At 41.7% G+C, this 15,898-nt stretch overlaps 1 protein-coding gene and 1 pseudogene across 3 annotated transcripts in view; one reads left to right on the top strand and one right to left on the bottom strand.

The window, feature by feature from the left end:
• LOC308270657 (uncharacterized protein C12orf56) overlaps nt 1-15,898 on the bottom strand; it is a gene marked incomplete at both ends in the record, with an annotated part of 104,482 nt that overhangs the window by 33,865 nt on the left and 54,719 nt on the right. Inside the window, 2 exons of one of the 2 annotated variants that reach the window (XM_080706674.1) lie at nt 6,189-6,262; nt 12,643-13,048. The exons of the other annotated variant lie outside the window; for it this stretch is intronic. Of the exons in view, the coding sequence (XP_080562800.1) occupies nt 6,189-6,262; nt 12,643-13,048 (480 nt within the window). The remainder of the gene's footprint in view (nt 1-6,188; nt 6,263-12,642; nt 13,049-15,898) is intronic. 2 annotated transcript variants of the gene reach the window in all.
• Nucleotides 14,065-15,317, top strand: LOC308270296 (acyl-CoA-binding domain-containing protein 5-like; annotated as a pseudogene). The gene is made up of 2 exons: nt 14,065-14,113; nt 14,461-15,317. The product of its transcript is annotated as an acyl-CoA-binding domain-containing protein 5-like (transcript).

Here is a 15,898-nt window from a genome sequence, read left to right as displayed (position 1 = left end):
TCAGGCATTTTATATTACCAAGGATAAATAAAATCAAGATTGCAATTTGCAGCCTGGCGTGGTGGCACATGCTTGTAATCCCAGTGCTTGGGAGGCTGAGATAGGTGGATCACAGGTTCATGGCCAGCCTCAGAAAGTTGTGAGGCCCTCTGCAACTTAGTGAGGTCCTGTTTCAAAATAAATAATAAAAAAATCAAAATGGGGGTAGAACTCAGAGGTAGAATGCCCCTGGGTTCCATCCTCAGTACCACACACACACACACACACACACACACACACACACACACACAAAAGACTGCAATTTGCTTGGATGGTCAAAGAATATTTGCTTTTGCACAGATGACAAACTTCATTCGACTAATTTTAATTAAGAAAATGTACCACTGTTTAGGAATAAGAGGAGAATTTATATTAATGCTAAATATAGATATTCTATATTTTATCAGTTAGAAAACATAATGCAGCAAAACAATATTACAAGAAAGATTCTAGCCAGGCGTGGTGGCGCATGCTTGTAATCCCAGCATTTGGGAGGCAGAGACAGGAGAATCGCGGTTCGCAGTCAGCCCCAGCTATTTAGTGAGGCCCTTTGCAACTCAGTGAGACCCTGTTTCAAAATAAAATAAGAATTTTTAAAAAATAGGGCTGGGGGTGTAGCTTGGAGGTAGAATGTCCCTGCGTTCCCATCCCCAGTACCACAAAAAAAGAAAGGAAAAGAAAGATTCTGGATCTAATGATAAACTGTTTTTCCTGTCTTATTTCATTTTTGCAGGCATTTACTATAAATAGTATCTCACACCTGCACAATGTTTTGCAGCTGGAAAAGGCTTTTGTATTAGTATCTCAGAAGCGCGGTGTGTCATCTTCACAGTGATCAGCTTGCAGAACTCACAAGTGTGCCGTAAAGAGTTCCGATTTGAAGACCCAGAAGACGTTTGCTCCTGTTAAACTGAAGGTGCCATGCAGGTACAGACCATTTTTGTGATTATCGCCTCCCTCACGGTACGTTATTTAAATCCTATGTGCCACTTTCAGGGAGTAACCTTATAAGAAACATACTTTTCCTGAGTCAGGATAGAAATAGTGGTAGAACTCTCCTTGCTGTCAGGAACAAATGCCTCATATACAAAGTCGTAGTAATTTTATTGTAGAATTAGGTTGAAACTCTCAATAAAGCACTAAAATGAAACTGGTACTTTTTTAGAATAAAGATATGAAAACATGTAAAAATTCTAGGATGTCTGCATAATCTTTTTTTAAAGAAATCCCAAATTTTGTCATTTAACTCCTATATGCCTTGAAATGGATCTCTAAGTAAAATGAACATTTTCCTGCAAAATTATTACTATCACACCCAACAAAATTATTTTTAATAAATTTTTATTGGTGCATTGTAATCAAACATCACAATGGAATACAAGACTTGTGTGGATATCCAAGTACACATCATCCAATTAGCCTTTGTCCAATCCCCATCCCATTCCCTCCCGCTCCCTCAATCCCATGCTTGATTTAGTGTTTAACATTGTTATATTTGTTTACTTACATCTTATGTTTTAATGAGATTCCATCTTCCCCCTTCCCATCCCCTCTGATTGGTCACCTTAATTGCTCCTCCATAGGGCCCCTTCTTCCACTAGATTCCCTCCTATTACCCATTTCTTCCTAGTTTTTGCATATTAGAGAGAGCATCTGATTTTTTTTCTTTGATATTTCTCTGTATATGCCGCATTGCAAGTTCTGATCCCACACGCAAAGGCCCTGGCACAGGCCTAGTCACCCGGCAGTTTCTGTTCCCGGCCTCACTGGCTCCAGTACTGGCCTTGCCTCATGCAGGCTTTGATCCTGGCCTCACTGGCCCCTGCACCGGCCTCACCCCTCCGCAGGCTCCGATCTCGGCCTTGCTGGCCCCAACACTAGCCTCACCCCTCGGCAGGCTCTGATCCCAGCCTCAGAGGCCCCAGCACCGGCCTTGCCTCATGGCAGGCTCCAATCCCAGCCTCGCTGGCCCAAACACTAGCTTCACCCCTCATCAAGCTCCGATCCTAGCCTCAGAGGCCCCAGCACCAGCCTTGCCTCATAGCAGGCTCCGATCCCAGCCTCTCTGGCCCTGGCCACCGGCCTCACCCCTCAGCAGGCTCAAATCCCGGCCTCAGAGGCCCAAGCACTGGCCTTGCCTCACGGTAGGCTCAGATCCCGGCCTCACTGGCCCCAGCACCAGCCTAGCTGCCTGGGTAGGCTCCCATCCTGGCCTCAAAAATCCCAGCACCGGCCTTGTTATCTTGCTGTGCATCGGGCTCTGTTCTCTGCCACTATGTTCAGGTCATATACAGATGTTCCCTATTTTCTTCCTTCGTTTTTTTTTTTTTTTTGGTTTTTTTTTTTTTTTGTGGTACTGGGGTTCTGGGAAACCCTTCCTTCCACCTCTGGGCTCTACCCTAGGAACCCACTTTTTTTTTTTTTTAATTTGGAGACAGGTTCTCTCAGGCCATCAAGGCTGGCCACGAACCTGCATGATCCTCCTGTCTCTGCCTCCCAAGCATGGGGACCACAAGTGTGCGCCCCCATGCCCAGCGTTCTTCAATTTTTTTTTGGGGGGGTGGTACTGGGGTTCCTGGAAGCCCTTCTATGTCCGGGCTACACTCCCAGGCCTATTTTTATATTTTTATTTGGAAACAGGGTCTCAAACCAGCGAGGCTGGCTCCGAACTAGCGCAATCCTCCTGTTTCCGCCTCCCTAGTGCGAGGATTACAAGCGTGCGCCACCATGCCCGGCTTTTTTTTTTTTTTTTTTTAATATGAGAGAGCAGTACATGTCTTTTGTGAAATCTGGGGCCCCAAATTCCTAGTGGCAATGAATTTTGTCCTCCCTCCAAACGCAGAGGTCCACAGCTTCACTCTGGAGAGCAGGGGCTCTGCTGCTCCACGTACACCCTGGCCTCCTGCTCTGCACAGAGGAGTGCAGTGGCCATGAGGGCTGATGAGTCCCAGAACATACTGCATGGTGCCCCATCCCAGCCATGCTAGGCTCCCTCTGAAACCTCCCAAACCTTTTTACCACTTAGAATGTTGACCAGAATTCCTGAATATGTGTGGCAGGAGCAGTCTACTTTTGGAGAGATTTCCTTAAAAGTTCAAGGTGAACTGGACTTGATCTGTCTGCCCTTCCAAACTCTGGTTACCACCACTGCTGCTGCTGCCACTGCCATCTCGGTTCTCTCCTGACCACCTTTCCCACACTATTTGTTTTCCATAGTTCCCGAGCATGTATGGCAGTAGCAGTATACCTTTGAGGGTATTTCTTTAAAATTATGGGTTGGATTTGATTGCATCTCTGCCTCTACCAAATACTGACCACCACTTCCACTGCCCCTGCCATCTTGGTTCTCCTCCAAGCACCCTATTCACACAGCATGTTGTCCCAAATTCCCGAGTGTGTGCGGTAGTAGCATTCTACCTCTGGGGCAATTTCTTCAAAAGATCAAGGTGGGTAGAGTCAGCTCTTTGCCTGTTCTGGATACTGGCTGCTGTCATTGCCACTGCCTCCACCATCTCAATTCTCTCCCCAACACTTTTCCCACACTGCATGTTGTCCAGAATTCCTGAGCATGCATGGTAGCAGCATTCCACCTTTGGGGCAATTTCTTCAGAAGATCAGGGTGGGTTGGATCATATCCCTGCTTCTCCCAAATGCTAGCCTCCACTAGCACCGCCATCGCCACTGCCACCGCCTTCCTTCTAGTTCTCCACTGGTCTCCTTCCTTACAGATAATGTTCAGAATTCTTAAGGATGTGAGGAGGGAGCGGTCCCCCTTCACGGGGATTTTTTCCCAAAAGTTCCATGTGAATTGGATAGGATTTGTCTGCATCTCCCAAATCCTAGCTGCTGCCGCCGCCATCTTAACCCCTCTCCAATATTTGCCGTGCCTTCCTCCCAGTCTAAAACTGAACAAGGCTCATTTTAGCAGGAATGCTGCACGGCAGACATTCCCTAGAACAGGCACGCGGCATCTCCTTCTGGGGAATAGTATGAGGCATAGGGATTTGGGGATTTTTTTGGAATTGGCTTTGTTACCAAAAGATACCTGAGACTTATGTTATTAATGGCTTCAAACTGTCTAAGATAATTCAAGATTTATTCCCTGAAACTGTAACATTTATGTATGAGTTGCACCTAAATTTCCAAATAACTGACCTAATAAGAATTCTATAAAGACTCAGACAATAACAAGCAGAACAAGCCTTAAAGGCAACCGATCCTCCCCAGGTTTTTCCCAAGCAAATATTAACAATACACCTAAAAGAGAGCCAAGACAAGTTGTTCCTACCGTTATGAATTCTAAAAAGCCAGCATATTTAATCAGAGGTAGGCTATGGTAGAGTGGCTACCGACCCCTCAGTAACCCTACCCCCTTTGGTTGTACAATGGACAGCAGCAGAATAGATGGGTACCAGGCACAGCCTTGGAACATGGGAAAGTATGAAATGTTCCTCTCCTTAGTAGTGCCTACTGATTAAAAAAACAATGATGTATATCAATCAGGGAGTATAATGCTTAGCATAGGATACTATTTTGATATTATATTAGTAGTTAATAATAAACTTCTGATCCTTTCCATGGTTGCTTGTAAGAGGAAATGTTCCCTTGAAAAAGAACCTGGCCATCTGTCACCTTGCCTTGATGTATTAGTTCTTTGTATACTTATTGATAGATTAATTCTAGAAAAAATTGTAAGAGTAGAAGGTAGCCAAAAAAGAAAGCATAAAACGCTTGCCCAAACCAAAAGTAAATAGAGCAGCTCCATTCTCCATTGCATCCGTGTGCTGTTTCTCCACTGAACTTCGCCGACTCCTCACTCCACCACTCGCGGACACCCGACTCTTGCTAGGGCTGGACCCCGGCAAATATTTTTTTAAATACGAGAATTGGAATAGACAGAACATATCTCAATATCATAAAGGCAATTTACAATAGGCCCATAGCCAACATCATATTAAGTGGGGAAAAACTGCAAGAATTCCCCCTAAAAAACAAGAACAAGACAAGGATGTCCATTATCACCACTTCTTTTCAATATAGTACTTGAGACTCTAGCCAGAGCAGTAAGGCAAGAAAAGGAAATCAGAGGAGTACAAATAGGAAAAGAAGATCTAAAACTATCCCTATTTGTAGATGGCAGGATACTATACTTAGAAGACCCAACAAACTCAACCAAAAAGCTTATAGAACTGATCAACAAATTCAGCAAGGTGTCTGGATACAACATCAATCTTAAAAAATCAGAAGCTTTCCTGTATGCTAACCATAAATCCATTGAAAAAGAAATAAAAAAACACTTCCACTCAGGATATCCCACACACACAAAAAAAAAAAATACTTAGGAATAAACCTAACCAAGGAAGTAAAAGACTCTACAAAAAAACATAAAACATTTAAAAAAGAAATCAAAGAAGGCCTTAGGACATGGAAAGATCTTCCATGCTCTTGGATAAACAGAATAAATATCACCAAAATGGCCATTCTTCCAAAAGTGGTGTACAGATTCAATGCAATACCGATTAAATTATCAAAGATATTCCTCATAGGCATAGAAAAATCAGTCCTTAAATTCATTTGGAACAACAAAAAAAACCAGAATAGCCAAACTGTTTCCAGCAACAAGAACCTTGCAGGAAGCATCACAATAGCTGACTTCAAACTATACTACAAAGCCATAGTAATAAAAAGAGCATCATATTGGCACAGAAACAGACACATAGACGAATGGAGCAAAATAGAAGACTCAGAAACAAATATGCACACTTACAGCCAATTAATTTTTGACAAAGTGGCCAAAAACATACACTGGAAAAAAGATAGCCTCCTCAACAAATAGTATTGCAAAACTGGTTAACCATATACAGAAAAATAGAAATATACTTTCTCACCCAGCACAAGAGTCAATTCAAGATGGATCAAAGACTTGGAAATCAGACCGGGAGTGTAGCCTGGAGGTAGAAGGGTTTCCAGGAACCCCAGTACCACCAAAAAAAATTATATATATATATTTTACTGGAGATGTAGGAGGAGTAATGCCCCTGGGTTCAATCCCCAGTACCTCAAAATAAACAAACAAACAAACAAACAAACAAACAAACATAGAGTTAGGGAGAAAAATAAGAGAGAAAACTCATACTATCATTCCTTACCTATATGGCTTTTGACTTCCAGTAACAGGACTGAGCTCATTAGCATATAGGGGATCTTGTAAAAGGGTAGCTTTCTGAAAGAAGAAGAGTAGGAATATTAGAATTTTTGTTTACTGAAAATTCAGTTATCCCTCCTTTAACCAATACCTTCTTTCTTTCTCTCTCTGTCTCTGTCTCTCTCTCTCTTTCATTCTTTCTTTCTTTCTGTGGGTGCTGGGAATTGAATCCAGGGGCATTCTATCTCGTAGTTACATCCCCAGCCTATCTTTTATTTTGAAAGAGGATCTCACTAAATCGCTGCAGTACTTGCTAAGTGGCTGAGGCTGGCCTCAACCTTTACCCTCATGTCCCAGCCTACCAACTACTGGGAGGGCACCAACATGCCTGGCTCTGAAAGCTTTAATGTTGACATTTCCCATTTGGTCTTTATTCTTATAGATAAAGTCTTGGTCCTTATAAGAGACACATAGTGTTCAGCAAGTTCTCTATTTTTTTTTGTGTGTGTGTGGTACTGGGGATGGAAGCCATGGGTTTTTTCCTACCTCCAGGCTATACTCCCAGACCTATTTTATGTTTTATTTGAAAACAGAGTCTCGACTTCCAGGAAGATGGTGACCGAGAAAAGCGGGGCTAAAGAGCCCCGCTAACAACCAATATCCATTACCACAAAATCAGCGCCTTTCATAGCCAGAAAACACCATCACCAGAGAAACAAAAAAAATCACCAGGCTCCAAAGAGAAAGCGGACTGAGAACACAGCTCAGAGCCACAGAGGAGATAACCGGCCTCACGCCCGAGGACGCAGCAGCAGCGCCATACTGCCGGCAGCAGCGGCAAATTCACCAGACGACTACAGCAAGCCGAGGTGAGCCGCTGCGGAACAGCCAGGTGGGATTTCTCAGCGCAGGTAAAATCTAAAGCTCTCAGTGGCTGAGCTCAACACATGCTGCAGGGATTCAGAGTGGAAATCAAAACCAAGAAGAAATACGGCAGCCTCACGGCTGAGGGGGTAGCAGCAGCGCCATATTGCCACCGGCGGCAGCAGCAGAGAATTCACCGAATCCAGTACAGCTACATCTGCATACTCAAGAACAGTGAGTCAAATTGCGGGCCACAGAGGAGAAATCCCAGTACTGTACTCCCTGGGACTTGACCCAGTGGGGGAGGGGCGGTGGCCGAGATATCACACCATAGGAGAACGTTCAACCTGGCACCCCCCCACAGTCTAAAGAAGCCTCTATCGACTCTCTGGGTCGGAGACTCTGTGATACAACCCAGTAAAGGAGTAGTGGGGTCTGAGATACTACTGACTCGAGATCCAGAACACCTTAAGTGAAGTCATAGTGACCCAAGGGAAGAACCCAGAGAAGGCACAAACTTCCAAAATCATGGGAAAGAGGAATAATACTGGAGCAATGAATGCTCACAACCCCACAACATCAGAACCCGATAAAACAGAAAATCAGAGATTTCTAGAAGATCAAATCAGGAAAATAACTGTAGAAATAATAATAGAGGTGCTTCGAAAAGCACTCAGAGAGAGCCAAAAAGAGATAAAGGATGCAATTAATGAAGTAAAGGCCTCAATTCAAAGCACAAACAACTGATTAGACCACATGGAGAACAGAATCTCGCTCTTAGAAGATGATCATTCCAAAAATGAACGCATAGTTTCTAATCTAGAAAAAAATAACCGACAGCAGGAATCTGACTTGAAGAAATATGGGCCCATTTTAAGAGAGCTAACCTAAGAATAATTGGAATAGAGGAGGGAAAAGAAAGTGAAACCAAAGGGATCAACAATCTCTTCAAGGAAGTAATAGCAGAAAATTTTCCAAACATAGAGCAAGAGGTTGATACACAGGGCCAGGAAACTTATAGAACTCCCTTTAGACAGGATCAGAGAAGAGGATTCTCACGCCACATAATTGTCAAAATGACCAATGTGGAAGCCAAGCAGAGAATCTTAAAGGCAACAAAAACAAAGGGCCAAGTGACATTCAGAGGCAAGCCAATTAGAATCACTCCAGACTTCCCAAACCAAGTCATGAGAGCCAGAAGGGCTTGGAGTAACATATTCCCAATTTTGAAAGAAAACAACTTCCAGCCAAAAATTTCCTACCCAGCAAAATTTTCTGTCAAATTAGATGGAGAAATAAGAAGCTTCCATGACAAACAGAAACTGAAGGAATTTTTGTCTTCAAAACCAGCACTAGAGAAAATACTCAAAGAGACTAACTACAAAGAAGAAATAGGTAACACACACCAGAACCAGAGAAACAAGAGTTTCCATCCAACAGTCAACTAAGATTGGTTATCTGTGGAGATTCATTACTTATGTTAGTCTTTTACCTATCTCTAAATGGTATTGTTTGCCTTTATTGTTGTTAATTTTTAGGATTTCTAGTTGGAATATTAATATACCTTCAGATATAGCATTTGGAAATATTTTATCCCATTCTATTAGTAACTGTTAACTCTGTTTACATTGTCTTTGGATATACAATATGTTTTTTATTTTTCAGGGAGTTTGTATACTCTTCTGTTGCCTGTGCCATTGAAATCATATCCAAGAAATCACTGCCAATTTCAATGTTGTGAGGTTTTATGACCCAGATTTTCTCCTAAAAGTTTATAGTCTTAAGATTTATATTTAGGTCTTTTATCTATTTTGAGTTAATATTTGTATATGGGATTAGGTAAGGGTCCAATTTTATCCTTTTCCATGTAATTATTATGTTTCAACAATATTTAGTTAAAATATTATTATTTCTACCACGAAATGTTCGTGGAAACCTTGTCAAAAATAACTTGACAATATAGGGAAGAATTTAGCTCTAGGCTTTTATTTAACTCCAATGGTTTATATATCTGCCTTTAGAATAGTACTATACTGTTTCAATTATTGTAGCTTTATATGGTTTGAAATCAGAAAATATATATCTTCTAGCTTTGTTCTATTTCAAGATCGCTTTGGGTATCTAGAGTCCATATTCCATATTAGGATAGAGTTTTTTCTGAAAAATAAATATATAAATATATGATAGTTTCACCTAAAAAAATAGAAAAAAATATTCTCTGGTAAGAAAGAAAGCAAAAAGAAATATTGAAATGTTATCTTTAAGTCATCAAAAGCTTGGTATCAAACAAATGAAACTGTTATGTGAGATTATCATTTTTAATTTTGGATAAATTGCTATAATACTAGATGTCAACCACTAAGCCAAGCATGGGAGGGAGGGATGGGGAGAGAATGGGGTGGGGATCGGGTGGGGGCTGACTGGGCGATGTGTGCATGTATGTCTACAAAAGTTTGTATCCCACTATGATGTATGAATACAGTGCACCAATAAAAAAAAGAAAAGAAAAAAAGAAAACAGAGTCTCACTAAGTTGCTGAGAGCCTCACTAAGTAGCTGAGGCTGGCTTTGAACCCTTATGATCCTGCTGTCTCAGGCTCCCAAGCGCTGGGATTACAAGGTGTGCCACCACGCCTGGCAAGTTCTCTATTTTTTTTTATTGATATTGAGACTTAACACAGGTCAGAAGGAATTCTGAAATGTTGCTGATTTGCAATTCCAAAGAAGCTAACCCCTGTCTTATTGTTAATATCAGAATTAAGATATGGTGATGAGTGATTAATAATGGAGGAAATGCCTGCTTTTTCTAACCACTTTGGTCATTGTTCTATATTTAAAAAATTAAAAAGTCCTCTACCGGGCGTGGTGGCCCATGCTTGTAATCCCCGGGCTTGGGAGGCGGAGATAGGACGATCGCGCACGTTCGAAGCCTCCACGGTGGTTTAAGAGACCCTGTTTCCAAATAAGAAAAGTATAAAAATAGGTCTGGGAGTGTAGCCCGGAGATAGAAGGGTTTCCAGGAACCCCAGTACCACCAAAAAAAAAAAAAAAAGTTCTCTTTTTCCTCTCCAAATGTTTATGTTGACCTTAAATCTAATTTAGGGCATATCTTAGAAATTTTTCTTTCTAGCAGCTATCTTCACAACATGTGTATGTTCCCATCTTACAAAACCCACTGTTCTGTTGTCTGCTGAGAACAAACCCTCGTGTTATTATGTAGAATGGAGGCTTCCCTAATTCATGAGTTGCAAATAAAGCCAATTAAGTTCGTAAGTAATTTTTTAAATTGTCTTTTGACACCCCAAAGCAGAACAGAGCCTACTAGCTAACAGTATGTATGTATTAGTTGCTGATACTGTATTTATTACTGAAAGGGTTATATGTATGGCTTATAGGTATAAGTTGGCCACAGTTGCCCCAATCATGACTCTGTTACAAAGTGAAAAAGTAGTATTAAGCCGGACATGGCAGTGCACATTTATAATCCCAATACTTGGGAGGCTGGGGCAGGAGAATCACAGGTTCGCAGCCAGCCTCAGCTACTTATTGAGGCTCTCTGTAATTTATTGAGATCCTGTTTCACAATAAAGAATAAAAAGTAGGGCTGGGGGTGTAGCTCAGAGGTTGAATGCTCCTGGGTTCAATCCCCAGTACTGCAAAAAAAAAAAAAAAGTAGTATAAGCCAGGTGGGGTAGCACACGCTTATAATCCCAGTACTTGTGAGGCTGAGGCAGAAGGATCTCAAGTTCAAGGACAGCCTCAGCAAGTAGGAAGACTCTCATCAACCTAGCAAGACCCTATTTCAAAATAAAATAAAATAGGACAGGAGGTGTAGCTTGGAGGTAGAATGATCCTGGGTTCACAAAAAAAGTAGTATTAAAACAAGAAGTTAGCCAGATGCTGTGGCACACACCAGTAATCCCAGCACCTGGGAGGCTGAGGCAGGAGGATGGCTGGTTCAGAACCAGCACTGGCAATTCAGAAAGCTCCTCAGCAACTTAGCAAGGCACTGGTTCAGAAATAAAAATAAAAAGGCCTAGAGGTAGAACTCAGAGGTAGAATGCCTCTGGGTTTAATTCCCAGGACCAACCCTTCTCTCCCTCCCCCCAAAAAAGGAGATAGCCTGTGCAGGAAAGCATGAACAGCTGTTTTGAAATACATCAATACTTTTAAGTCAATGAAGTTTTAGTTTTTCTATTAGATATATCTTTTTTTTTTGCCAGTTTGCCAGTTGTTTTGTATTTGTAGTTTATTTACATTTTAATTTGGAGAGAACTGTTTTAAAACTTAAGAGAGGGCCAGGTATGGTGGCGCACGCTTGTAATCCCAATACTTGGGAGGCTGATACATGATTGTGCAGGTTCGAAGCCAACCTCAGCTACGTGGTAAGGTTCTCAGCAACATGATGAGACCCTGTTTCCAAATAAAAATAGAGAATAGGTCGGTGAGTGTAGCCCGAAGGTAGAAAGCCTCTGGGTTCCATCCCCAGCACCACAATAAATAAATAAATAAATAAATAAATAAATAAATAAATAAATAAATAAATAATAAACTGTAAGAGTAATTTTAAATATTTGTCGTTGTGTGGAAAGTACTGGGGTTGAAGCCAGAGGGGTTATTCCACTGAGCTACACCACCAGCCCATTTATTTAATTTATTTTTTTCCTTACTTACCTATTTTGAAACAGGCTCTCACTAAGTAGCTGAGACTGGCCTCAAACCTATGATCCTCCTGTCTCAGTCTCTCAAGTACCTGAATTGCAGGTGTCACTTGCACCCAGCAACTTGGTGTTTTTTTTTTTTTTAATTAATCCTAGTGTAATAAAAAGAACCCTAAATGGCAGTTCTGGTTCTTCCTCAAAATTAATTGAATAATCTTGAATAAGTCACTTAAATTTTTTGAGCTTGTTTTTTTCACTTAAAAAAATAGACACTTGGTGGCACATGCTTGTAATCCCCGTGCTTGGGAGGCTGAGACAGGAGGATCACGCAGGTTCGAAGCCAGCCACGCTGGCGTAAGAGACCCTGTTTCAAAAATATAAAATAGGTCTGGGAGTGTAGCCTGGAAGTAGAAGGGCTTCCAGGAACCCCAGTACCACAAATAAATAAATAAATAAATAAATAAATAAATAAATAAATAAATAAATAAATAAATAAATAAGAGAGACTTAGACTAAAGATCTCTAAGTAAGATTGTGTGATATTATAACAGTGACTCCTGTCTTTGCAGTAGTGCAACAAAGAAGTCCAGAAACATATCGACAGTGTTGGATTTTGTCTGAGGTTTGCATGTTGTGTTGCCCTGGCTAACTGCAGAAAGCCACTTGGTAGGACTCACTGAGGAACACCTTGCCCACCTGCCTCTACTGAAGCCAAGTTCTTCTTTTCTGTAAGTTTCTCTTCATTAATGAGCATTTCTCCCTATGGTAAGAGCCTGAAGAAAACCATCCCTTTCACTGTCCAGTACATTTTGTCTTCCATAATAGTATTAAATTCCCAGCCTACATTTCCAAACCGGGAAGGTAGAGCATGTACGTCCTATCCGTTCCCCCACCCCAAATATTCAGGCCCAGGTGAGCATATGAGGATACTTACTATAATATAATTGTTCCACGCACTTTTTAAGTGCAGAAATATTGAGGAGGTTGTAGAAATGACATACAAGTGAAGTTCCGATTCCTTTGTTTCTAGGTTTGCAGTGCTCTGCAAAGGGGAAGTCGGGAGGGAATTTCTCGAGTGAAACTCATTTCTGTTCCCATGGCACTTGAAAGGGACTTCACTTGGAGAGTCTTTGTGATTGGGAAGTCCTTGCGGTTCTTTTGTGTTTGTTGTGCACGATGATGAGCGGATACCCTGGCCAGCAGCTGGTGTGGACTGACAGTTCCTCCTGGAGGGTGTGGGAAGGGGTCGAAAGGCTCCTTGGCCCTGACTGGGCAGTGTTCTGAGCTCTGAAGGACACTGAGTTGAGTCCTTGGATGGTGTGCTGCTTGCCTGGGGGTACCTGTGGGTAGAATTTGAACCTGACAGTCAGAATTTAACAGTAAAGAAGAAAAGAAATTTGCAGCAGCCAAAACCCATGAGAGCAACTGTTTTCACCTACATGGAATGTTTGTTAGGAGACAGGAATGATTTGACCCCATTGCTGTTTCCCATTAACTAGGGGAAATATGGCACAACAATACTTTTGCATACTTTTCTGCTTTCAAAACCAAAACTCTGCTTTTTTTTTTTTATTGAAAGCATTATGTTTGCCCTTCATGGTTGCCCCAATATTTTAACTTTTCATTCTAGTTTTTAACCTAATTGTTGTTTCATTGTACATTACTAACATATCCTATAAGAAAAAAACTATTCACATGGAAATCTCAAAAGGAATTTTTTAAATATCTTAAATTAATATACTCTTTGTTTTTATAATTTTTATTTTATTCCATTTTATTGATTTTTTTGTATGTGATACCTGGGTAGAATATCCAGGGGCATTCTACCTCTGAGCTATACTCCCAGCCCTATTTTTTATACTTTATTTTAAAACGGGTCTCACTAAGTTGTGGAGTGCCTCGCTAAGTAGCTGAGGCTAGCCACAAACCTGCGGTCCTTCCTGTCTCAGCCTCCCACATACTGGGATTACAAGGGTGTGCCACCACACCTGGCTTATTTTTTTATTTTTATACTTTCATTGGTGCAATGTAATTATGCTTCATGGTAAGATTCAAAGTGACACAAACATACATGCACATATCACGTGGTAGATTTCCCACCATATACTCCCTCTATCCTCCCCTTCCTCCCTCCCCATGCATGTTAGTAATTCACATAAATTTCTGATCTTCCCAATAACATCCCAAAAGCCTTGGCCCTTTTTATAGCATCAGTGCCATGTTGCATCACTTCATGGTCTCAGTACCCAGCTGCAACCTTCCCCTACCTCTCAGCTCAGGAAGGAAGCTGGAAAAGATAAGGAGTTGCCGGGTATGGTGAGATCTGAATTCCAACCTTGGCTCTGCCACTCTGGTTATGAGCCTTTTGTTAAAGTTTAGAGGTGGCCACCGTTTGGAGCCAGCTGGTACATCAGTCCCAGCAGAAGAGACACCAGAGTGGAGTCACTTTTTCTGGGTGCCACATAACCCAAATCAACCTGACCCAACACAAAGAGGAAGTCGCCTCTGTGTTAGCCCTTTCGTCCATCTCTTTCTGCTGTCCTCAACCCATTTCTACCATTTCTGCTCACCTCAGCTCATCAGAATATTCCTTCTGCTTTTTCAGATGCTCTCCTCCTCTTGAGATGGCCTGTGTTCTCCCTCAAATCTAAATAAAATGTCTGTCTTTTTCTCTGACTGACACATGCCATGTAAGACAAGAACCCTATGGAATTATCATGTTTTCCTGTGACATAATTTTTGGCAACCCAAGGAAGGGACTTCAAAGAAATTGACATTGTCTCCTGGAAAAGCTGCTGCTGCTGCCTGATTCCTGCTGGCAGACCTTGGAACTGGAGCCAGCGCTGGTGGCTGGAAACAGCAGACACCAGATCGGTGCATGAAATCAGGGTGGAGGTGGAGATGAAGGTGACCAAGAGTTTGCCAAATATGGAATGTTTGGAGTTCATTGGGTGATATGGCCAAAGAAAAAGCCATGATTGCATATGTTGGAGGAATAAAAAAGATTATTGAAAGTTGAACTATTGCTATGTGTCATAGGTCTATTTTATTACATTATGGAAGACAAAAAGAGTGACATTCTGATTTAACCTCAGATCTTGGTAACGTTCTAACTTCTACTCCAAATGCCAAAACTGATGGTGGCAAAGCTGAAAGCAGTGATAGTGGAGCTGAGTCTGGGGAAGAAGAGCCCCAAGAAGAAGCAAAAGGTGCAGAACAAAGGGATAATGAGAAGCATTGTTGACAAAAATCAGCGGGCTACAAGCATTTGGAAATCGTCACAAATGGCTGTGATAAAGTTAGCCTTGTTCAGGATATACAGAATGGCCTCCATGCCAATTCCTCCCTGAGTGGCGAAGTGATGAAGACGTGAAACTAACAGATCGAAACTTGGAGCAAACTGGAAACACTGCTATCTGTTTTCACCAAGATGTAGATGACGATCATGTTGAAGATGTTTCAGGAATTTAGCATTTGACAAGTGATTCAGGCAGCAACGTTTACTGTGATTCTATGGAGCAATTTGGGCAAGAGTCTTTAGACAGCTTTACATCAAACAAGAAATGATTTCATTATTACTTGGGCAGCATCCCAATCAGACCTTGGTAAATTGTTTTCAATTTTTCAGGGTTTCCTGAAGGTGTCTTTTTCCTGGACGCGGTGCCCCGGGGAGCCTGCAGGTGGCAGCAGTTGAAGGAAAAGGTAGGACACTGCATGGTGAAGAGGTGAAGAGCTCCCTAGTGTCAAAAGAGGTCATACACTGGAAAAAAGATTGCCTGTTCAACAAATGGTGTTGGCAAAACTGGTTAACCATATGCAGAAAAATGAAAATAAATCCCACTTTCTCACCCTTCACAAGAGTCAACTCAAGATGGATTAAAGACTTGGAAATTAGACCAGAGACCTTGACGATCCTTGATGAGGGCATAGGTGCAACACATAGGCACAGATAAAACCTTTCTCAACAAGACCCAAAAGGCACAAAAAACTAAAAGGTGAATCAAGAGACTTCCGGGAAGATGACGACCGAGAAAAGCAGGGCTTAAGAGCCCCGCTAACAACAAATCTCCATTACCACAAAATCAGCGCCTTTCAAAGCCAGAAAACAACATCACCAGAGAAACAAAAAAAATCACCAGGCTCCAGAGAGAAAGCGGACTGAGAACAGAGCCACAGAGGAGATCCTCACG

The sequence above is a fragment of the Muscardinus avellanarius genome (genome assembly GCF_963383645.1).
Source record: "Muscardinus avellanarius genome assembly, chromosome: 11".
Lineage (NCBI taxonomy): Eukaryota > Metazoa > Chordata > Mammalia > Rodentia > Gliridae > Muscardinus > Muscardinus avellanarius.
Note: the sequence above shows the minus strand (reverse complement) of the source record. Positions and strands in the feature narration are given on the sequence as shown.